The 24,553-nt window shown below is 46.7% G+C and overlaps 1 protein-coding gene across 1 annotated transcript in view; it reads right to left on the bottom strand.

Moving 5' to 3' along the window:
• Positions 1-17,568: 17,568 nt before the first annotated feature.
• The window catches only part of LOC146833914 (potassium channel subfamily T member 2), a 1,568,236-nt gene continuing 1,561,251 nt past the window's right edge, over positions 17,569-24,553 (bottom strand). Inside the window, exons 28-29 of the mRNA XM_085599924.1 lie at positions 19,449-19,533; positions 17,569-17,815 (exon numbers count right to left, since the gene is read on the bottom strand). Of these exons, the coding sequence (XP_085456050.1) occupies positions 17,704-17,815; positions 19,449-19,533 (197 nt within the window). The 3' untranslated portion in view covers positions 17,569-17,703. The remainder of the gene's footprint in view (positions 17,816-19,448; positions 19,534-24,553) is intronic.

Here is a 24,553-nt window from a genome sequence, read left to right as displayed (position 1 = left end):
TGGTGCTCGGACTGCAGGTGCTGTTGTTGCTAGCACTCTGGTAGTCTTCTTCACTTGCAGAGTTGGCACAGGATAGCTCTTCCTCTACCATGCCAGATACAATATCGCTTGCCAGGATATACTGATGACTGCCTCTGGTAGAACAAGAGGCGTTTTCTCCTTTGGCTTTACTGGCTTTGCAGGAGGCTTGGCTGGTCATGAGGGTACCACTGTGAGGCCAAGGTCCCTGAACAGTGACATTGAAAGGAAAGTGTTAGAGGGTGCCTGGGTGACTGCTCCTGCTGCTGTTCCCTCCTAGAACGAGACAAAAACATGCATAATATCAGCTACCTCAGATCTTGGTACAAACAGTGAACTGGTGTCTGCATATCTGCTGGGACTTGCAGTGAGGGTGACAAGTGTAATGGCAATGGTGGGGATACTGTGGACAATGGTGGGGGCGGCATACATCTCTGCTGAGGTTGCAAAAGTGGTGTTGGCGGTGGCAATAGAATCCATGGCGCTGCAGGAGGAAGAAAAAGGCATACAAAGGGAAAATGTAGGACCTGATTATGCCACTGAGAGGAGGAAAAAGAAATGGATCTGGTGTGGTAGGAAAGAAATGCAAGTTGGGGATTGATATATATGGTGGCAAAGAAAGTGAGAGTTGGAACTGTAAAGGGGGAAAGGTGAAAGAAAGAACTAAAAAGCGAGAGAGGGTTGGGTAAGACAGTGGCAGATATAGGGGTAGATAGAAGATTCAACAGAAAAAGATGGGTTGTTGATGGCTGCAGTTTGAGCTTTCCCCTGGTCTCGGACACGTCCTAGTCTATAATGGCTTCAGCTGCTGGCTGGCCGCTGATCCTCCTTTCATGGGCTTCTGCTGTTGACTAGCTGCTGGTATCCTGTACTGGATTTCTGGGGTGCTGGTCCTGTTTCTAGAGGTCCTGGCTCCCAACTCCTTTAGGATGGTGGCAATCTGGGAAGAAAACTGCCTTTTTATAGCTAAAGAAATGGGAGGTTCTTGAGGAACCAACCCAAAACTGACCCATGATTGGCCCCTCCTGTTAAGGATTGTGCGGTGATTGGAGTGCATCAAGCAACGCAGGAGAGATGTAGGATGAGAATCCTCTGAAGAACAAATAGTGTAAAGAACTTGGGATGAGGAATTCATGATGATGTGATGCAACAAAGCAAACTTGGGAGCAATGTAAGAGGATGATCATCCCAAGAAGAGCTACAAATACAAAGAACTTGGAACAAGTAACGCAGGCTACTTGGATGTCACAAACCAATATGGGGAAGGACATGGAGTGCAAGAAGTTGCTTGGAAGCAATAATGAAGATCCTGAGGAGCCTAGGAACCATAAAGCTCATAGACCTGCAGATGTGCAGCACAAATGACGATGAAGCCAGAGGAGCCAGAGGAACACAAGGAACATGAGAAACCTAAAAACACATACAAAAATGACATGGAAGTGGCTGATGCCAAAGCCTAAGCATCCAGATAAGCGTGAGATGCATGGAGAAAGTGCCAGAGCACAGAGTCAGAGGTGAGAGGGAAGTATGAAGACAGGGAACAAAGACACAAAAGACCCAAACGGCACAAGGACAAGGCATCCATCTAGCTGGAGAATTTGCGAAAAAGGGTGGGAAAGAGTCCAAATGTGCTTCTGCCAAGAGCAGCTGCGAAATGATACACCTTGTTAGAAATGGGGTCTCTATTTGGTACCTTTGTCCAAATAGGGGCCCTTGCTTCTAGTCAGGGTAAGGGGGCTACACTCCTGCTCACCCCCTTGGTAGCTTGGCACGAGCAAACAGGCTTATCTCAGAGGCAGTGTGCAAAGCATTTGTGAACACACAGAGTAATACAGTGAAATCACTACAAATGGACACCACACCAGTTTAGAAAAATAAATACTCATTATCTAAACCAAAATAAGACCAAACGACGAAAATCCACAATACAGTTATCAAGATATCCTTAAAACTAGGTTATTCACTCAAATAAAGATTGTAGCAACAAATAACTCCACCTGAAGTTATAACGACGTCGTGACAGATGGAAATCCCCAAAAACGGCGCTGACCGCGGGGTGCGCGGCTTCGGGCACAGAGTCAAGGAGACCCACAAAGAACAGTACCTTGGAATTGATGAAAGCAAAGACAGTGCACGGCATCGGGGAGGTGATGCTTTTTTGGCGCCTGCGGCGTCGGTTCCTTATGACCCCATGGGAGGTGATGCCTTTGTTCCTTACAGCAGCGCAGGGGAAGTGAGACGTCGGTTTCTTTACTGTGTCGGGGAGGTGACGTCACAAGTGGGGGTGAGGCATTAGATCCCTAAGACGGTACGCTGTCGATGGATTCGGGAGTCACCACGTCGAGGATCGGCTCTGCGTTGATAAAGCACCGGTGTCGCTGAAGTCGGGACTGCGGTGTGAGTTGGGACGGTGCGTTGTGGATGTCACAAGAGTCGATTCGGCACGGCATCAGCAGGTGTCGGGCCTACGGAGCAAGTCGGGCGGTGCGTCGTGCTCTTCACGAGCAGTGCCCACGGCTTCGGTGCAGGTTACGGCGTCACTCGCCCGGCGTCGGTGTTGCAATTTCTTTCTGTAGCAGCTGAAACAGCAGTTCCAGATGCAGAGAGACAGAAGGGATGAAGTCTTTGTGTACCTGAGACTTCAGAACAGGAGGCACGCTCAGTTTCATGCCCTTGGAGATCTTCCTCAAGATGACAAAGCAAACAGCAAAGTTCTTTTCTCCTTTCCTTGGCAGCATGCAGCCACTGCAGGCCAACCCCAGACAGCAACCAGTACAGGGGCAGTATTCCTCCTCATCTTCTCCTTGGCAAAGGTTTCTCTTGATTCCCAGATGTGATCTAAAAGTCTGGGGTCTGGGCCCCACTTTTTATACACACAAATCCTTTAGTCCCAGAAGGTAGAGAGTGTCTCCCTGAAGGTAGAGAGTGTCTGTACCCAGCCAAAACCAGTTCTGTCCTCACAGGTGCAGCTTCCTGGCAGGAGGGGGAGACAGCATTATTGAAGGTCGACCAGGCCCATTTAGGTGAAAAGGATATCTCCTCCCGCTACTCTAAATGCAGCCTAGGTCTACTCATCCGACTTCTGGAGCTGCAGCCCCTCTCCAGCCCCTGTCATCCAAAAGTCAGACATGCAATACACAAACCTAGCAGAGGCACACTGGATTGTTAGGCAAGAAAAAAACTACTTTCTAAAAGTGATATTTTCAAACACAGACTGAAAAAATCCCCCTCATTAAAAGATGCATTTTAACATTCTGAGTTCAGGCATACTAAAATGTATTTTTCTACCTTGTTCCCTGGGCCAGTTATGTGTATAAGATGTTATAAACAAACTCCCCATTCTGTCCTATGGGAACAGATAGACTTGCAATAGTGAAAAACAAAATTGGCAGTAGTTCACTATCAGGACATGCCACACACATCAGGCATGTTCTACCTTTAACATACAATGCACCCTGACCGCAAGGGTACCTTGGACCTACCTTAGGGGTGACTAATATGTAGAAAAGGGAAGGTTTAGGGCTTGCCAAGTCGACATGGCAGTCCCAGACTGCACATAGACTCTGCAATGGCAGGCCAGAGTTACATTTTACAGGCTGCTTCTGTGGGTCACACAATCAGTGCTGCAGCCCACTAACAGCCTTTGATTTACAGGCACACACACTGCACTATACTAGGGTCTGACAAGTAAATCAAATATGCCAATCATGGAATCACTAATCCATAACAACAATTTACAAAGGGAGCACTTACACTTTGGCACTGAACAGCAGTGGCAAAGTGCCCAAAGCATCTACACCAGTAAAACAGAGTCCAACACACAGCAAAAACGCAGGAGGCAACAGCAAAAACTGGACGGGAGACCCACGCCAATGTTGCCAGGTCTAACACACCCACTGGCAAATCCGCTATACTACTCTTAGCTCTGAATTTTGCCTTCATGTCCTCATCTTTAATGTTTATATTTTAATGACATTAAATTTCTCTGCAGTAACGGCGAGTGTTGCATTCAGATTGAAAGTAGCAGGAAATGAGTCAAGGAACCGATTTTATTCTGCTAAGTATGTAAGTAAATTGATTACGTGCCAGAAATAAAACATGTTGCCTAATTTTTTCCAGGATTTGTATTTGTTGGCAGTGCCTGAGTAGTCAATGTGAAGTGGGATATTGATTCATTCTGGAAGGCATGGATGCTAGATTCCATACCTTATAGACAGGATCCACCTATGGCTACATAGACTTTTAACAGTGAGATGCAACAGATGGCTGTGTGGAAGGTAGCCGACTTATAGCGTCAGTTTCTCATGTTCATCAGCTTTGTTCCTTCCCTGTAAGCACAAATATGCTGCAGACCGTGTCAATCTCGACAGACGGCCACAGAAAGGTATTTCCAGACAATAAGCCCCACCCTCTTCTTGTCTGTGCATTCTGTAATGCAGCATTCGATTGGCTACTGATGCTGCTCATTGTCAGGTTGCCTCTGTTAGGCTGAGATGGGGCTTCCATTTTGTTTGCTCTGTGCTGCATTGGCAATTCACTCCTTCCCAGCCAATATAAATAAGAAAACAGCAGGATGGCAGGGTTGAAGCGGTAGACATAATGGTTGTAGCAAATGCCCAGGGGCTTAGTTTAAGTGGGGTGTTTGGCATGCGACCCCCCCCCCCCCCCCAAATAAAAGCATTCTTGGCCTGGTAGTTGGGTCAGGGCCCTGAGTCAGGTATGCTTTGTCTGTGTTGATTTTTCAGCGTGGACTAAGCAAAAGAGTGACCTTTGCTGTAAAACAGAAAAGGGAGCGAGAGGCAGAGATATACAGCCGATGTCTGAATTTCAAAATGTGAAACCAGATAACCTGGAATCAATACCAACATCCCTGCTTGCTCAAAATGTGTGATCCTAGGCAAACATTTGTTTTCAGAGCCTCCTCTCACTTATCATATATTAGAGCACTTTTAAATACTTTAGTTCAGGGTGTGTGCTGCACAACAACCACTTATAATTGATTGAATAAACTATAATGTTTCTCCATCTACAATAAGCATCTATGCCTCGTTTAGCTTTTACATGACTATTTCTGGGTTTAAATGAGGGGGCCTGAGGGTTATTCATAACTGCATTTGGTAATACTACAATAGCAGTACCAACATGCTACAAAATACTGTTCACAAACTGCACTTCTAAATTACTATTGTTTCTTTTTGCAGATGTACTTTGGAAGTGCAGTTTTCTAAATTACTAATGTTTGTTTTTGCAGATGTAGTTAGAACTGCAGTTTGTGAATAGCTTTTTGTAGTACATTTGTAGTACATTTGCAGTACAATTGTAGTATTACCAAAAGTCCTGCAAAATGCTGTTTGTTAATAGCCCCCAGGCTCTTCAATTTGGTGGAGACATGTAAGTTATACTTTTGGAGTAAATTTACACTCAGAGTTTGTGTGAAGTCAAAGAATAGTAAACTTACTCAAAAGTATAAATTACTCAAAAGTGAAAGTTATTTTTGTGAATCAGGTCCATATAGTTACTGGTTTACCAAACAAATAGTAAAACTGCACCCATAGAAGTACTCCTTGAATGGGGGGAAAGGTACTACTTTTAGGAATTTACAAAAATTGACAGTAGTAGACTTAGAAAGTTGCACCAGTCTCAGGTTTCCAGGCATACTATTTACAATCAAACACCCAATCAGTGATGGGATAAATGCTCGCAAATAGTCTAACCAGTGGCAGGTGCTTGGGGCAGCATTGCAACCCCTGTGCCACTCTAGAGAGAGGCCTACTTAATGTAAATCAGTACTGACCCTGTTCCTCGTGGAAACAGTTAATTCCTAATCTTGGTCATCTCACCCCTCCATCCTGAAGCCTACTGCTTTTTTTAGTTGGGAAATTTGAGACTCACCCTCGCCCCGGATTTCACTGACTAAGCTACATCCCTGCAAAAGATGTGGTATTGACACACATGCCAGCTTCCATAAAGTAAAGGTCTTCTTCTCCCATCTATAAGGATGGTTTACTCAAGAGTAACCACATGGGCTTGGGGTGTTTCTGGACCTGCTGTGCGTAAGGCTGTTGAAGAGTTCCTTTCAGACTACTGTGAAAGATGGTTCCCTGTTTTTGTGCTGATAAAGGAGAAAGAGGATCCACCCCATGATGTGAACCTTCAGAGACTGGAGGGTACAGCATGGGAGAGTCTGGAAAAAGCCATTTAATAAAGGGGAATGTGTATTCCTTCCCCCTTTTCACAATATGTGCACCTTTGGAAACTTCCACTGCCTGGAAAAATGCTGAACATTGTTTTTTTCTTTTTTTTAAATGTGGGAGCACCACCAAAACGGAGGCACAGATGCATGCATCAACACAAGCATGGGGGATAGGACTAGTACTTTTCTGCAGCCATTACTCGAGAAGGATGATGTTCAACACATTCAACAAATGGGCAAGAGGCAAGCCACATGTAAAAGGGCTAAGGCTTCAACCGCAGCAGCAGCCCTAGCTTCACGAGCATGTTTGCAACTCTTCATGCAAGTATCAGCAACTTGTTTACGATGCAAGTGGTCCAACTGCAGGCAAGTATTGTTCAAAAACCCTTGCTCCCTACTATCTTTGTGAACAAAACCAGCTGATTCATGTCCCCCCAAGGCTCCCATTAGATCAATGTCCAAGTGTATTCACCCAACAACTGTTGCCACATCATGAAATTCTCTATATCATCCACTGCTAATCGCTTTGTGGTAACTCCCACCACCAAGCTTACTGTCAAATACTCTGCCAGCAGGAATTACCTTGGCTGCTAATTTCAACTCCCTCTTCTGCATCTCACTATCTTTCAGGGTAACCTGCCAATCCCGATGCCACCTCTTTAACAGCAAATATCCTAATGTGTGAAAGTTGGCACACTTTGATACTGAATAAGTCATAATTACCAGTATGGCAGATTGCTTACTGCCTGCAACTGTCTCCTTCTCCCCACCATATACCCAGGTGCACCCCAGTGGCGGCCGGCAACATTAAAATATGGTGAGGCCCAAAATATTCACCATATATGTTGCACTGATTCACGTCCGGTGTCTCTCTCCTCTGCGGTGAGTCCAGCAGGCAGCAGGAAAGGGAAGGACTTCCTCCCTTGTGCAACCTGATTCCAACCAATCCTGGAGCTGCAGTATTGGTGGGGGCAGGCTAACCCAGCTAGTGCTCATTTAGCAGCTGGAGGCCTTTGGATGTAATCCATCGACTGTTTGTCACGCCTGGGATTGTACAGGCTGAAGTGCGCATGTCAGATTGGCCAGCTGTAAGCAGTAATAGTGCAATTGAACGAATCAGTCCCGCCACCTGCCCTCGTGCTGTAACAGTGCAAGCCTGCAACCTAAATAAAATGGTATAAATTACAATTTTTTTAAATGTGTGTGCCTGCTGTACTCACAGCAGGTGGGGAGACGCTCCTCCCCCATAATGGAGGAGCCACCGCTGGTGCACCCTGACCAAAGGTCACTTCGAACTAGCTTAGCATGTAAAAATATGCACATTTACTTCTAAAAATAACTTTTCAAATTTGTAACCAAGCATGTGAAAACTGCTCTATACACGGGTACATGCCTAAAAACAGATTTGGTGTCATTAGCACTCTCACTTCTGTAGCACTCGCACTGGGGTGGGTGCATTACACAACGAGCAAGGTTTGTGGTACATCCAGTCATCAACTGAGGTGTACTCGGTGAAAAGTGAGGTGGCAGAGAAGGCAGAAGTGTCCCTGTTCCTTTTTTGACACCACACCCAATGGAGAGATGATAACATTGTGTGGTGATGTCATACAGTTAGAGAGTTCAGCAGAATGGCTCTATGTCATCTAGAATGTCAACAGTTGCCTAGCGGCACCTGTGCTCTGTGTCAGTTGATGTTGCCTTTTGCCTTGCTCTGCTCTTGGGGCGGCTCTCTTTAATATATAATAAATATTACTGGAAAATGCTAAGCTGTGTACATCGCCATCCTTTCATTGGCGACAGAAGATGGGATTCTGTTCGATTCAGCAACGATTTGTGACTCTTATTTTTTTTGTTACCACTGGACTGAAGGCATTTCCTACTCGCAGCAAATTCGAATCTACAAGATTACTGTGAGTAAAATGTTCATTATTTACTAGAGCATCTTGTCAAGGCATCCATTCATAAAAAAAGAAAAGAGAGCCGTACCCATTCATCCATCTCGACGTTCGCCACGCATCGCCTATTCGTTTAATTCAAGCTACGTGAGGGAAGCCACTTTTGATCGTTTCACCTTGTAGTTCAGAAACGAAAACAAGATTTGTGACTTTTCAATGGCTAAAAATTGCTGCGTTGAATTACCTTAATGTGTTTGAGACTGTTGACTTTGCTCGCGCTTTATCTCACAAGCTTGATGTTCCGTGCGCGCTGCACTGCGCTGCGAAGCTCATCATTGTCTTACGTCAGACAATACTTCAAAGTAAAGATCTTTCACTCAACTTCCGGTGACTGGAACGCATTCTTCCATTACGTTACGTTCCACGCATCTCTTCCTATTCGGAGAACACACGGCTGGAATGCATCAATACACACGGCTGGAACGCATCACTACCTGTTTGCCGACACAATGGCAATTGTTTGAAAATTTCACGCTGACACGCTCAGCATTTGCGTGTTAATTCATTTTATTTTCATCTAAAATCTCGCTGACACGCACAGCATGTAGATTTACACTTCATTAGTTTTTTTTTCAATTTTGGAAGTCATGTCAACAAACCAAGACAATTCTGCCACCTTGTGGTTTAAGCAAAAACTTACAAATATACCACAGTTTCAAGTGTAGTATTCGCACCGTGCATTACAATTATTATACATTAATATTGATTTCTCTTTCAAACAAAATAATTATTCGTATCTGTTATTGAGAGAAGTGTTGGTTTTGTTTTTCTTCTTTGTATTACAGAGTTCAACTGGTCTTCGGCAGAAGCAGTGAATTTTCAGAATTTTTTTTTACTAATTAATTATTTTTTTTAATTGATTTTTATTCTTTCTCTTTCTCCTTCTTTCTTCTTCTCATTTATTTCTATCAAAAATCTAGTGTCAACATGCAAAGTGTTATTGCACCATCGCCCTTTCTACAAGATCCAGGAGATCCAGCTCTAGAGTGGAAATTATGGTTTAGATCATTTAAAGCATACTTAGGAGCAATTGATGGTCAGAGATACAGACCGGATAGAAAAAAGAACTTAATGTACTATCATCTAGGGGTTGAAGGACAAAACGTGTTCGATCATCTACCCCCGTATGTTCCACCTGAAGGTGAAAACCTTGACGAGTTTGAGATAGCAGTAGCACAATTGGACAAGCATTTTACTAAAACAAAAAACATTGTAGTGCATAGGTATAAATTCTTTACGAGGGAGCAAAAGTCAGATGAAAGCATCGACACTTTTATCACAGCTTTAAAAGTTTTAGCTTCTAAATGCGAATTCGAGAACTTTACTTCTCAACTAATAAGAGATCAACTGGTTGCACGTTGTTACTGTAAAAAAGTTCAAGAAAAACTACTTACATGCAAGGATCCTACTCTAGACAAAGCTGTTGACATCGCAAAAAGTATAGAAAACTCTATTGATGACGCAAAACAGCTCGAATCGGCTTTATCGAATTCTTCAATTTCAGGTGCGGTTTCGACAAAACATCCTGAATCATCATCCGTGAAATCTCATATTCCCATTCAAGAAAATGTCTTTAGGGGCAATACTTTTCGTGACCACACCAGAAGATTAGGTACTTTTAGAGGTGGAAGAGCATTTATGCAGAATAGACAATCAAATTCTAGAATGCATTGTTATAGATGTGGTTCATCTTTACATGTCTCATCTTTTAGAAATTGTCCAGCGGTTAATCAACAATGTGGACAATGTGGGAAAATGGGGCATTTTGCGAAAGTTTGTTTGAGTGGTAGAAGAAGAAATGTTAGATGTGTAATTAACGAGTCTGACAACATACATGATGAAGATGTTATCAATCAGGAATATGTTGTAGTGGTCAAAAACTGTCATGAAAAAGAGTTACAACACATTCCTGACCCTGAAGTTGATGTTACAATAGAGAAGAACAAAGTTCAACTATTAGTTGATACAGGGGCTCGTATCACGATTGTTTCGCAAGAAAAGTATCAGAAGTTATGGTAAAAACAAGCTTGTTACCTCCTGATATTCTCACAATAGCTTTTGAAGGCAGCCGTATTGAATTATTAGGATATTTTTGGGCCACCATTAGTGTTTTAGGTGAAAGCATCAAAGGCAAAGTTTATGTGGCCAAGAGAGGGGCTAATGTCCTTGGTCTTATTCATCAAGCTGAGATTGGCTTAACAATTAAACCTGGGTTGCAGAATCCTGTCTTTATTGAAAAACAGCTTGATCATAATCATATTCACTCCACTGAGGACATTCTTTCTCTTTCTAGCACTCTATCGATCGATGATTTGCAGATCAAATTTAGTAAAGTTTTTGAAAATCGATTAGGCAGGATTACCAATTTTCAGCATTTCATAAAACTCAAAGAAAATGTAATTCCTGTCAAACACAAGCTGCGCAATGTTCCATTGAGTATTAGAGGTGACCTCTCTAAACACCTGCAAACTTTGTGCGAACAAGGTATAATTGAGAAAGTTGAGTCCACTCTCTGGCTCTCACCCATTGTTTTAGCAAAAAAGAGGTCTGGGGACCTGAGGATGTGTGTCGACTTGAGAAGCCTCAACGAGGCCATCTGGGTTGATGGTTTTCCTCTTCCGCGTATTGAGGATCTCATTGCCAAGGTTGGATCTTCCTCATGTTTCACTAAATTGGATCTCAAAGCGGCATGTCATCAAGTCTAACTTCATCCTCAGTCCCGACACCTCACAGCCTCTGTCACCCCTGATGGTGTTTTTCAGTTCTGCAGACTACCTTTTGGCCTAGCTTCTGCGGCTGCGGTCTTCCAGAGACTTATGACAGAAATGTTCAGAGACAACTCTAATGTTGTAGTGTTCCAAGATGACATCCTTATTTTTTACTACGAAAGAAGCTGATCATGATTCAGTTCTCGATCAAGTTTTTGGAATACTAGAGAGTAGAGGAGTGACTCTACAAAAAAGCAAATGTTCTTTCAAAGTGAAGGAAATCGAATATTTAGGTCACATAATCTCTGAACAAGGCATCAGACCTAGACCTGGTTTGATTAAAAGTATTATAGAAGCACCTGCTCCGCAAAATAAGGAACAACTTATGTCTTTTTTAGGCCTTTGTGAGTTTAATGCTAAATTCATGAAGGATTTTGCAAAAACAACTGAGTGTTTTAGAGCACTACTCAAAAAAGGGGCATCTTTCATCTGGTCAGAAGAGTGTGAAAAGGGATTTCAGTGCATCAAAAATCACATTGTCCAAGCACCAGCTCTGCAACCTTTCGCAATTTGCTGAAGGTAGAGAGTACACGGTAGGGTTTGCGTCCAGGACTCTTTGTCCAGTTGAACGGAAGTATTCCGTAATCGAAAAAGAGCTGCTAGCGTGTATTTGGAGTGTTGAGAAATTTAAATCTGGTGAAGCAGAGCTTAATTTAGTGTCTTTTGCGATTCTCCCTGACAAGGATTGAGAATAAATAACCCAATTTCTTACATTGGCGTTTAGTGTTGGAATCTAGTACTTGTGTTTGTGCAGCGGCACACAGTGATTGGTGAAAACAAAATTCCCCTAAAAAATCCAATCTCAAAGTAGATTTTATTCTACATTCTCCTTATTTTTTAATTGGGTCCTTTTATTGCTTTTTCCAAATGTATTTCTTCTTTCACATTTTTTTTGCTATAATGGAGTTGGATTTGAGCAACATTGACAGCGTCAACAAGGTGGCGCTGCAGAGACTCTGCAAAGAGAAGGGGCTGGATGTGGAGAAGAAGGCCACCAAAGTGGACCCGGAGTCTATGAAGAGTTCAGGAGGATGCAAACCAAACCAGAGGAGCAGGAGGAAGATGGCCCTTAGGATGGGAAGCTGGAGTTGGAAGATGAGGAGAAGGAGGAGAATGGACTGGCCACAAGCCCTGAGCTGCAGCAGCAGGAAGAGAAGGGCCACTTGCCCATAAGAGTGAGGCCCTCTGCCAGGGTAGAGAGCAGAGTGTCCTTCCACAGCCTGTCTCCTGAGGATCTGGCAGACTAGAAGGCTGAGACAGAGTTCCAGCTACAGATGGGCAAGCTCATAATGGAGGAGGCTGCTGCACATAAACCCTTGGAGGAGAAGACGCTGTTGATGGCTCACGAGGTGGGCCTGAAAGAGCGGGATCAGGAGAGGAGTGGGGGGTAGTATCTGGAAGCACATGCCCACAGTGGAAAGTGATACTCTGCTCACACTAGAAGTAGGGGACTGGATGAGGTATGCATGCATGAAAGCCATCAACCAACGCATGCACTTCCACCAACCCTTCAGACACCTGCGCTCTGCCTCCCTCACTCCTGCCAGCACTCCTCGCATCTGCCGTAGCCACAGTGGAGAACGCTCCTCCTACCTCTCTGCCAAGTCCTGGAACAACCCTCCCTTCCACTTCCGAACATCAAGCTCCGTCTGGGAATTCAGAAAGGGAGTCAACACCTGACTCTTCAGCTGACCCCGATAAGAACCTAGTGCCTGTATATACTCATGGGTGATTATCTGTGCTCTACAAATCCAAATTGATTGATTTTTCTTAATAGGTTTGGGCTCCCCCCATAGAAGTACCACATGAGGTGTAGGGATAGCCAGTAGCTGCAAACCCAGTCTTGTGTGGATTTCCTTGATCACTCCAGTAAGGGATTAAGTGGTTGGTTGAGGGGAAGTAAGGTTAGTGATTTAAATGGGCTGTGTCACCTGATTTTGAGGGAGCACATGCTCACTACTTGCTTTGCAGAGTTGCGCTAACACCTAATTGACAGCAAGTTCACTTTCCCTAGGGAGCTTCCCTGAGCGGCAGACCTCTGTGTCAGAACCAGAGTGTCCAAGATGGTATCACGGGGAATCACCAGAAGGGTGGACAGGGTTCCCAATGGAGAAAGAGCAGGGAGACAAAATTAAAAACAAGACGTTCTCTCAAGGCTCCCAAAATAGTTCTCATGGGTAGGGTTCTCAATCTCAACCTGATCAAAACAAGAATGGCCTCCCTGACAATACGTCCTCAGGGAAATTCAACCCCACATGTTATGAGCGCCATAGATATGGTACGTCAAGGGAGATGTCAAATGCCCCAAGAGGGCAGAGACACTCACTGGTAGGCAGACACAGAGAATGGTCAGTGTAGTGCTTGGAGGGGTTCTCAGGTTCCTTGAGGGTAGCTGTGAGTCCTACAATGCCTGTGGATTGTCTGCTTGGTAATGTCTTAGAGCACGCCGTCTGGAAAGAGGTGGGGCTCAGGAGCCACCTAGAGATGTTAGGGTTGCCTGAATGGGTGTGCTTTACCACAAGGGCAATGGCAGTCTGAGAGGGTAGTCAAGGAGGCCTAGAGGTTGGAAAAATGGCCCAGGTAGCTTCTAAGAAGACAAAGGACCACAGGTGTAGGAAACCTGCCCCTGAAACTCCCATAGTTCAAGAGGAGGCTGAGTCTGAGGGTGATGCCTCAGAGCCTAAAGAGGAGGACATTGCTGCTCTGGTGAACTTACTTGGAGCTGGCTGGTTGGCAGGCTGAGGCAGGGCCAACCAGGTAGGAGTTCTGCAGAGCTCAAAAGGAATGCCATACTCTTGAGGGCCTGAGGCAGCAAGCTGAGGCCCAGGCAGCTGGTGCCACCTCTGGAGACCACCTGATATACTTGGAGAATGACCTCCTGTATAGTGAGCCTAAGGTTCCTGAGCTTGGGGAAACCCTTCTGTTGATGGTCCCCCAGTGCTACAGGCCTTCCCACTGGGTCTGGCTCCTGATGTACATCTCGGGCAAGACAAGACCTTTGTCCAGCTTGTCACCCACTTTACTGGCCTCAGGTGAAATTGACCTCATATGCATTCTGCAGGTCATGTCATACCTGCCAGGCCAGTGGGACACCAAGGAGAAAGCTAAAGCCGCCCTTAGTTTCCTTACCTTCAGTTGGCACCACCTTTGAAAGGGTGGATATCAACGTCATTGGGGCCCTGGACCACAAGATTATTCTAGGCAACAGGTTCATTCTGGTCTTCATGGACCATGCCACTAGGTACCCAGAGGGCATACCTCGGAGGACTGTGAATGCACCTACAGTGACCATGGCTCTGATGGGGATTATTACACTGGTGAGGTTCCCCAAAGATATAGTGTCTGACAGGTGTGCAAACTTCATGTCTGCATGCATGAAGTCAATGTGGAGTAAGTGTGGAGTGACATACGTTCTCCACACTATATCCCCCCAAAATAATGGGCTTGTTGAGAGGCTCAACAATACCCTTAAAAGCATTATTATAGGCCTGCCAAAACCCTTGAGATGGAAGTGGAATGCCCTCTTATCATGCCTTCTTTTTACCTACAGGGAGGTGCCACAGAAAGGAGTTGGGTTCATCCTATTTGAAATGGCCACTTTGGTTGAGTTTCAGTCTGCCCAAAAAAAGTGTGGGTGATGGAGCCAGTGGAGCCCAGGACCCTACAAGACCACTCGTCTGGGCTTTATGAGGTGGAGGAGAGAAAGGGGGAGGTCACCTACCTGGTGGACATTAAGACCCTCATGTTAATCGCCTCAAGCCCCAATATGAGGGGTACAAAGTCACTATGCTCCTCGAGACAGATGATGTGGTGGAAGAGGAGAGAGAACCTCTCTCTGACCTTCTATCTTCCAATGAACAGGATGGGCCAGTGGAAGGTGTCAACCTCTCCCTTACCCTGACTCCAGAACAGGTTCACTCATCTGTGTAACCACAATATTGACACTGTGGACAGCATGCCAGTGAAGAATAACATGTACAGGCTGTCTGACAAGATGAGACATAGCAACAAGGAGGAAGTGTCGAAGATGCTGGAGCTAGGGGTGATTGAGTAATTCAGTATCCTTTGGGCGAACGCAGTGGTACCCAAATCTGCTGCCTCGGTGCTGCCCCAGAACTCAGGTTTTGTGTGGACTATAGAGGGCTCAACTCAATTACAAAGATTAATGCTCACCCCATCCCCGAGTTGATGAGCTCATAGACAGGTTGGAAGTAAGTTCCTAAGTAATTTTGACTTGACTTCTGGGTACTCGCATATTGTCCTAACCAAGGGAGGTAAGGAGAGGTTTGCATTCTCCACCCCAGAAGGACACTTCCAGTTTAGGGTGATGCCACATGGTGGCCGTGTGGGTAACCGCCACCAATAGGTCATGGGCGGAGCAATGCGCCCGCCTTTGGCCAATTGCGTGCTGTCTTTGTTAAAAAGACGCACGCAAAAGCCAATAGCGTAGGAGAAAAGAAAAAGCACACGAGCGTGTGCGAGTTTGAGGGCTGATTTCAAAACCCCTACATAAAGTCCTTGCCAGAACAGCGCATGCGCGCTGTTACAGGCTCGACCTAAAAAGGGCATCACAAGCTGAAATAGTGGTAGAGATCATGTCCAAAGGAGGTTCAAGCACTTCAGTGACTCTGGAAAGATAGATGTTTTCCAAGCTGGGAGCTTCATAAAAGGAGTTTGTGTGCATCAGCAAGGGTTTATTAAGCACAGTTTGAAAGCATATTAGGCTATGGTCAGTTCAAAGAAGACGGCGAGATTCCAAAAAAAGAACTGATTCTTTGTGTGCCTAAATCTGGTCTAGAGTGCGGTGTGGACAGCCCCCTGAATAAACTGGATAGCTCCAAAAGAGACGCATCTAGTGACATGCTCTCATGTTTTGAGCTCTGAGATGCAGGACTGTTAGAGTACCCAGGAGAAAAGAACAGCCCATCTATTGAACCCAGCTGGTCCCAATACCCCTAATATAGTGCTACTAGAATTAGACCTGGTAGCGGCAAACAATAAGCTACAGTAGTCAATCTGTTGGCTAGGTCGATGATACCTCTCTGCCCAGACACTCATCTCTCTCCAAAAGAAACCAAAAAGTCTGCACAGACCAGAGAGCAGAGATCTGCCCTGAGCAAGAAGAGAGGCGTAAAGGACAAGTGCAGAAAATGAAGTTCCAGAGAGATGGTAAGGCAAATAACAGGAAATTGCAGCTCTAGCTGCACTTTAAAAGTCCAGCATTGACCCATACAAAGGCAAAGTGCCCTTGCCATGCAGGCCTCTGTTTAGAGTGGCATAATAAGAGAAAATCAATGGGTTGGAATTCTATCCATAGTGATTGACAGTGGTTTAGGATTTTTGTACCATTCCTTCCATCACCTTTTGTATGTAAGAATTCAAAGTTGAACAGTTCTTTGAGGTAAGCCTGGCCCTCAAGATACAAAATAGGGCCCTCTATTCTCTATAACTAAGCCAACCTGATTTTGCATTCAGTATGTCTTCTTCTCTCTCCTTACCCTGCATCGTCCCCATGTTTTTAAACCTTGGAGATGATCGACCAATGCAGGATTGGTAAAGAGAGAGTCAAAGGTTCACACACAGTGACAAATCACCCCTGTGCCTCCTTTGCAGTTCTCCTCATCCCACATCTACACTCACACAAGGTCCCTCCGCAGAGGAGGAGACTCAGGAGCCAAAGAAGTAAAGGGAAGAGTGATAACATAGGAGAACAGTGGCTCTGGGACCACAGAAGATACACAGTAAAACAGGGAAAACTCCATTCATTTCCCTGTACAGTGATATCGGCGGAGAGGTAGAGTACTGTGCTTAGAGCTACTGCAGCACCTTAATCCACCTCATTAGGTACCGTTGATGCTTTTCTGCCAAGATCAGCAGACCAGGACATTGTGAGGGTCTCCAAAGATTCCCTAAAGGAGGCTGTGGCAGGCATTCAGGGAATCGTCTGGGTTGACAATCGTTCTGCCTGCCCTGTTCTCCCACTATGGGGTAACTTTAGGCCCTATAGCTGCCAAACCATCCCGCCTCTATGAACAGTAGCAGGGACGTGGACAGAGTGCCTGTTGTTTCTGAGCTCCAACAACAGTCAAGAAAAGCAGTGCTTAATTTGTTACATTTTCTAGCAGCCTGCCTCTGATGCTATAAAATACCAATTACCCAGGTTCCCGAGCACCAAGGCTATATCATGTTGATTCCATAGCATGCCACTTTCCTCTACCACCCTAAACTCCCCTTCTCTTTATTTCACTCTTACAGGTTCTTTTTTTAATCTCTACTTTACTCCCTTTCCTATTTGCTTCCTTTTATCGTCATTGTTCTGCCTCCGTCCCTCTTTCCCTTGGTCAGTCTGATGATAACAAATAAGTCACAAACCTCGAAATTGAGTTCCAGTGCCCTCCTCCTGCAAACACTGGCACAAATTAAGCAGCGAAAATCAGCAATCTCTGTATTTTAACCCAGAATATTAATCTGGCACCTATACGATGCCCCTTTGATCTTCACTTGTTTCATTTTTTCAATAAAAGCACACCTTTCTCTACAAATGTTTATTTAGAAACAATAGTTACATTAACAGAAACTCATTTTAAACATTGTCTTGTATTTTAGAAATCACAGATATCTATATATTGTCAAGACAACATTATCAGTAATACTGCAGCAAAGTGCCCTGATCTGGACTTTCTAGGAATAGCAGAATATGTCCAAAGTGTCCAGAACTGAAAAAAAGTGGGAGGCCATCTGTTAAAACCTTGTTGTGGATGATTGTGCATCAAAGTTGTGTTTCATCCCTTGTGTCTGGTCCAGCGATGTTGCAAAGACTATTTTTTCGGCTAGTTGCAGCGTTGGGAACATAGGCTAGAGGATCCGCTCGAATCAAATAGCTGTCAAAAACAATAGAAAGGCAATTATTGAAATAAGGAGGAAATATCATGCTTCTCTCAGGACTCCAGTTTGACATATTTCCCCATATCTATTGTTGCTCTTATTTTTCAGTGTCCGCTTCTTTCTCCTAATTAAAACAAGATTTGTAATGCAGCTGGTATAGATTTCAGATTAGGTACCTGACTAGAATTCTTGAACTTCCATAATACATTTTCGCCCTTTCTTCTTCTGATCTCTTGATGACCTAATGTGGCCTGTGCGTGGCATGTGGGGGCCTATCTTGTTCTCTAGCGAATATATAAATAAATGATTACGTAAGTAAATAAATCTATAAGTAAATTAAATCCCTCCCACTGTCTTACCTTCTAAAATTTTCACTCTCTCACAGCCTCAGCTCTCTCGTGTCTTCTTCCAATAGATTATACTATGGAAAATTGAGGCTAAGAATATCATGATACAGTAATAACTCAGAAAGACTATCAAGAGACAACATATCAAAACACAAGTGCATATAGAGGAAGCATATATTTACTATTCTTAACTCCACGTCTATGCACCTTGAAGATATATGTTTTGCCCAGGTACATATATGTGGCGTTAGGTATTGGAAACCTATACTTACTTTCCTTTCGATAGTTTGTCCTTAGTTATCGTGTCCATGATATTTGGTGTCATCAAGATTGCTACCTTGATATTCTGGGGACGCACCCTTCCAAGTTAATTTTCTGCTTTTCTCATGTTCACTGTCTCTCGTATGATCTTACCTTACCCTTTCTCGGGTCTATTACCTGTATACTAGCTCTATCTTATACTGCCATCACACTCATATTCCTTCATTCTTTGCTCTCATTCCCTCTACCTATTTCAACTTGTCTTCCTCTCTATCTCACCCCCTGCTATTTTATATTCCCACTAAATTTCAAATCCTCTTATATTGCCTCAATATCATATGTTCCCTTTGTCATATCTCGCCGTGGCCCTCAGAGCCTACATATTGAATAAGACCCCATATATTCTACTGTATAGCGTACAGTAACTACACTCATCTCATATTCAATCATATTATCTAACAATTTATTTCACTCTTCATATTCTCCCTTCTCCAGTTTTCCATATATACTCTTTTCATATTTTCAGCTCCTCTCATATCCCCCCTTCTTTCACATTCTCCCAGTTTCTCTTATTCCCCTACTTTAAATATCTAGGACGCCTAGCTAAATATTACAAACTGGGGGGCTGATTCAGAGTCTTGCATATGGCTGCTCCATCACAAACGTGATAGTTAACCCGCCCACATTAATACCAGTGCATTTGGATATAAGGACCTTCTAATAAGACGGCAGGGATGCCTGTCACGTTTGTGATGGAGTAGCGATCCACCAGGCTCTAAATCAGGACCTAGAACGGGACAATTGCAGTTCTTTTATAATATAGTGGGATCACATCCTATTTTTATAATGATTTCCTCCAGTTTGCCTGCATTTGTATCACAGTTTGCACGCTGCATTTCCCCCAATGTCTTCACACCTCAGTCAGGTAAATGCCTGAACATGTGTTTAGATGAAAATCCGTGTCTATATACTGATAAATGAGTAACCACCTAAATAATTATTAATTATACCATTAACTTACACAACATCATTCAGTTCCAGTCTTGTGTCTGGTGAAGGATTTATTAGGATATACGACAATGTGTTTTGATGATCATTCATTTCATCTGAAAGATAAATAAAAATATAGAGTAATACCACATGCAGGAAGAAGCTGTGGGGCTTTGCATATTTGTACACACATAATGTGAACAACACGTCAAATTCAGGTGTGCAGTGATGGTAGACGTTCTATAAGAGTCAAGAACAACCTGCTATGCCACATTGGATTCATTGCTAAACACATGAACAAACTATTCAATATTCAAGAAGCAGCCCAGCATCCACCTATCCTCATTACCCTAAATTGCACATTTACATAACTTTTGTACTGTACCTTTTTATATGGTGACATCATAAACAGTAAAGCTGAAGCCTGAGTGGTTTGCCAAAGTCACCAAAAACTCGAGACGGCAATAACCATATTGCATGTTACCTCTAACGCTTTAACATGTTTATTTTAGAGCATTAGCAGTTAAAGGGTGTTTTGTTTAATCGGTGAAATGTTTATTGAAACAGCAAGTGAAGGAGTGGACTATCCTGTTTCTTTGTGTGAAAAACGATGAGAAAAATACTTTATTTTGTAGTTAAGAATGTTGAAATTTAGGAAAAAATATTCTATTCTTTGTAAGAAAACATTCTATCTTTAGCAGTAAGAGATTGCTGACGCTGTACTATACAAAGTGCAAGTAAAATGCGGCACTGATTGGAATTACAATGTTTAGATTTTGTTCGCTGTTTGACCCGGCCTCGTAACATGGCTCTACTGGTCCCCACACCACCTAACCTGGTACCGGCAGCCCCAATCCCCCGACCTAACCCGATCCTTTCCACCAGAACACACGCACCCGACCCGGACATCCTCGTCCATGGCCTCTCTCCCTTCGGCCACCCCGGGTCCGCGTGCCCACTTCATGCACCAAGATGGCCGCCCGGCCCCAGCGCGACCCGGGCCTAGAGGCGCCACTCCGGCTGGAGGACATCACGCTTCCAAGGGATGAGAGAGGGAGGAGCAGTTTCTATCGTACCTCTGAACTCCCCTGGGACGATGGGTTTCGATCGGCCCTCCGGCCTCCCTGAGGGCTGGCTCCACGCCTGCTGGGTGTCTGGGGCTCCTCCCGACCCGGCCCTGAAAAGATCACAAGACAATGGCAGGAAACCCCGACAAGCGGCCCCCAGGTGACAAGACCCCTGCCTGCACAGACTCCGGACATCAAAGAGGGGTCGACCTATAACAAGGGGTGCTCTGGGACTGTCCGGCAGATTCGACGCTGGAACAACGAGAGCCTGCTGACGCGGTCGCGGCTCCTGGAACTTAGAACCACCTGAGCCCTGCTGAGTGACTCGCGGCTCCCTGAAGATCGTAAGACCTCCGAACCGTACCTGAGCCCTGCTGAGTGACTCGCGGATCCCTGAAGATCGTAAGACCTCCGAACCGTACCTGAGCCCTGCTGAGTGACTCGCGGCTCCCTGAAGATCGTAAGACCTCCGAACTGTACCTGAGCCCTGCTGAGTGACTCGCGGCTCCCTGAAGATCGTAAGACCTCCGAACTTGTACCTGAGCCCGCTGAGTGACTCGCGGCTTCCACAGACTCCACCGGTCCCGCCGGACCCCACGACAACCAGCCTACCCCCCAGCTCGAGGATTGTGAGCTGTGCGCCGGGTACGCCCTTGCCTTGAGCCTTTTTGCCAGAGACTGTCCCGCTACCCCCTATCCCTTCCGAGACTCATTGAGCCCGCGCTCTCCTTGTACATATTTGCAGTGCTAACCTGTTTGATAAAGATTGGGTCTTAAGAACGCACGGTGTGGTGTTTCTGTGTCGTGTGGTGCCAGAAGTACGATCCTCGATACGAGATTTCTCCTCCTGAGGAGTCTCCCGCCAGTGCCCGGCTACGATACTTTGAGGGTGGGTCTCAGGGTAGTCTGGACCCCCTTTCCGGGCTCCTCTGAGGTCGCCGTCTAACATTGGTGGCAAGCGACGGGATTCGGGCCCATCACCGAGAGATCGTACCGTGAACAACGGACGCACTACCGACAAAGATGGCAGAAGGAAACGCCATGATCCCCGCAGAAACCAACGCCAACAGAGTGTTCCAGGTGGAACAACTAGAAGAATACACACACAAAGAACTAAAGCAATTCTGCAAAGAACTTAGAATCGCTACCACCGGTCTCAACACCAAGGAAGATTTGCAGAAAGCACTGAAAGCCTGGGTGGATACCGGGGCCTCCCGCCCGGAAGACACGGGGGAGTGCCCCGACGAGGCCGAACCCCCCCAAGGCGAAAGCAGCAGCAATCGGGTGCGAGGCATCGTACCAGACGGGGGCCTATCCCCGGAAGAACTCGCGGACAGAGAGAGAAGCCGCAATCACGAACTCGAGTTAGCTAAACTCAAAATCGAAGGCGAATTAAAGTTAGCGGAGAAAAAGCTAGCAGTAGAGCAAATGCGCGTGCAAGGCGAGCTAGAAGAGAAGAAGCTCCAACGGGAGCACGAAGGAAGGAAGCTCCAACTGGAGCACGAACGCAGCTTGAAAGAAATCGAGCTCAAGGCCAGGAGTGAGGAAGGGAGGCCCCCGGGAAACCGAGAGGCGACCTCCCCAGCGGAGCAGAAGGTCCACATCCCCAAGGATGTGGTCAAGGAATATTATAAAAACGATGACATTCAACAATGGTTCAAGGCCTACGAGGTCGCCATGACCTCCCATCGGGTCCCGCAGAAGGACTGGGGGGCAGGGTTGTGGGGACGGTTTCTGAGCGAAGGAAGAGACACCCTGCTCGACCTACCCCTCTCTCTGCAGACCTCCTACAGCCACATGAAAGAGGCTCTACTCACAAGGTACGGTCTCACCCCCGAGATGTACCGTCAGCGATTCCGGGACTGCAGGAAAATCCCGGGCACCACCTGGGTGGAATATGTAAACTTTTTTAGTCGGGCCTTCGATGGGTGGGTCAAGGGCAGCAAAGTCACCACCCTTGAGGAACTCACCGACCTCCTGTTGTGGGAACACCTGGCTGCGAACTGCTTTGTGGAACTACGCCAGCATCTGCTTGACAGCAAACTCACAGATCCCAGGAAGCTGGCGGTGGAAGCAGACCGCTGGACCAACACCCGGGTCACCCGGGGCATGGTAGGAGAATTCCCCCGAGCCAGTCAGGGACCACCCCGCCAGAGAGGAGGGGGGAACCAGGGAGGCCAGAGAGAGTCCCAGCCTAGTCCCCCAAAGACCCAACCTCCACCTTTCCCAGCGCCCCCCCCACCAGTAACCGGACCCCCCAGGCGACGGGGACACAGGGTAACCGTCACTTGTTTCCGTTGCCAGAAGCCAGGGCACTACGCCAATGACCCAGAATGCCCCATGGCCACCCAAAACACACCCGCAAGACAGATAGCCAACATAGCTCTGGGGGAGGAGGTTGAGGAAACCGGGGAGTGGGAACCCGCAGCCATGGCCCTAGTATCCCTGGGAGATAGGGAGATGGTCCCTGGTAGCCTCCTGCCCTCCAACACGAAGAAATACGGGCAGCTCGTCAAGATCAATGGCCACCAAATAGAGGCCCTGCGGGACACCGGGGCCAGCATCACCGGGGTCCTCAGGCACCTCGTCCCCGAGGAGCAGATCCTCCCCAACGTCTTTTGCCCAGTAATTTCCGCAGATAATAGAGAGAGTATGTGTCAGGTAGCTCTGGTGCCGTTTGAGTGGGGTGGAGTGATAGGTAAACTAAGGGTTGCCGTAAGAACCTCCCAGCCGGTCGACTGCCTCTTAGGGAACGACCTGGAGAGTTCTCCTTGGAAGCACGTCGAGCGCAAGGCCCACCTAGAGATGATGGGGCTCCCCGAGTGGGTGTGCGCCACCACCCGATCCATGTCAGCTCGACTTCCCTCCCTGGGAGAAGTCGAAGACGCCCCGACCGAAGAAGTCAGAGCAGTAACCCCCGAGGGTCCTCCCGTCCCCCCATCGGAGGGGCCCATCGCCAGCGACGAGCCCTCACTGTCCGGCACCGCCCCGGTCCCTGAGTTAGGCGATCTACCCGAGTTGGCCCAATGGCGCCACAAGGGTGGGCCCACCCAGGAGGAGTTTTGCCGGGAGCAAGCCACCTGTCCTTCCCTGGTCGGCCTGCGGCGCCAGGCCGAGGGCCAAGCCGCAGGCGACCAAACTGGCACGCACCGAATTTATTGGGAGAATAGCATTTTGTACAGTGAGCAGAAGTCGGTGGAGCTGGGATCCGGACGGGTGCTGGTGGTACCCCTCCGCTTCCGAGACTTCCTCCTGGGCTTAGCCCACGACGTCCCCCTTGCCGGCCACCTGGGTCAAGACAAGACCTACAGCCGTCTCGTGACCCATTTTTACTGGCCTAGAATGAGAGCAGCTGTGGAAGCCCACTGCAAGTCCTGTCCCACGTGCCAAGCTAGCGGGAAGAGTGGGGGGAAGCGCAAGGCTCCCCTCCAACCCTTCCCGGTCGTCAGTACCCCCTTTGAACGAGTCGGGATCGACATCGTGGGGCCCCTGGACCCCCCCACCTCCCAAGGTCACCGTTTCATCCTGGTCCTGGTGGATCACTCCACCCGATACCCTGAGGCGATCCCCCTACGCACCGTCACGGCCCCCGTAGTGGGCCGGGCCCTGATGGGGATCTTTTCCCGGGTAGGTTTTCCCCGAGAGGTCGTGAGCGATCGCGGCACTAATTTTATCTCGAGGTACATGACGTCCCTGTGGCAACAATGCGGAGTGTCCTACAAATTCACTACCCCGTACCATCCCCAAGGGAACGGCCTAGTAGAGAGGTTTAACAGGACTCTGAAAGGGATGATCACCGGCCTAGAAGAGCCCCTCCGGCGTAAGTGGGACGTCCTGCTCCCCTGCCTCTTGTTCGCTTACCGAGAGGTCCCCCAGAAGTCCCTAGGGTTCAGCCCGTTTGAGTTGCTCTATGGACACCCCGTCCGAGGTCCCCTCAGCTTGGTTAAGGAAGGGTGGGAGGCGGCACCCCAGACCACCCCACGAGATGTGTTCCACTATGTTCTGACCCTCCGGAACCAGACCAGGAAGTTCCGAGCCCTGGCCGAGGCCAACCTAGAGACAAGCCAAG

This window comes from Triturus cristatus, chromosome 4_2, assembly GCF_964204655.1.
Source record: "Triturus cristatus chromosome 4_2, aTriCri1.1, whole genome shotgun sequence".
In the NCBI taxonomy this organism is placed as follows: domain Eukaryota; kingdom Metazoa; phylum Chordata; class Amphibia; order Caudata; family Salamandridae; genus Triturus; species Triturus cristatus.
This window is presented reverse-complemented; position numbering and strand designations above follow the sequence as displayed.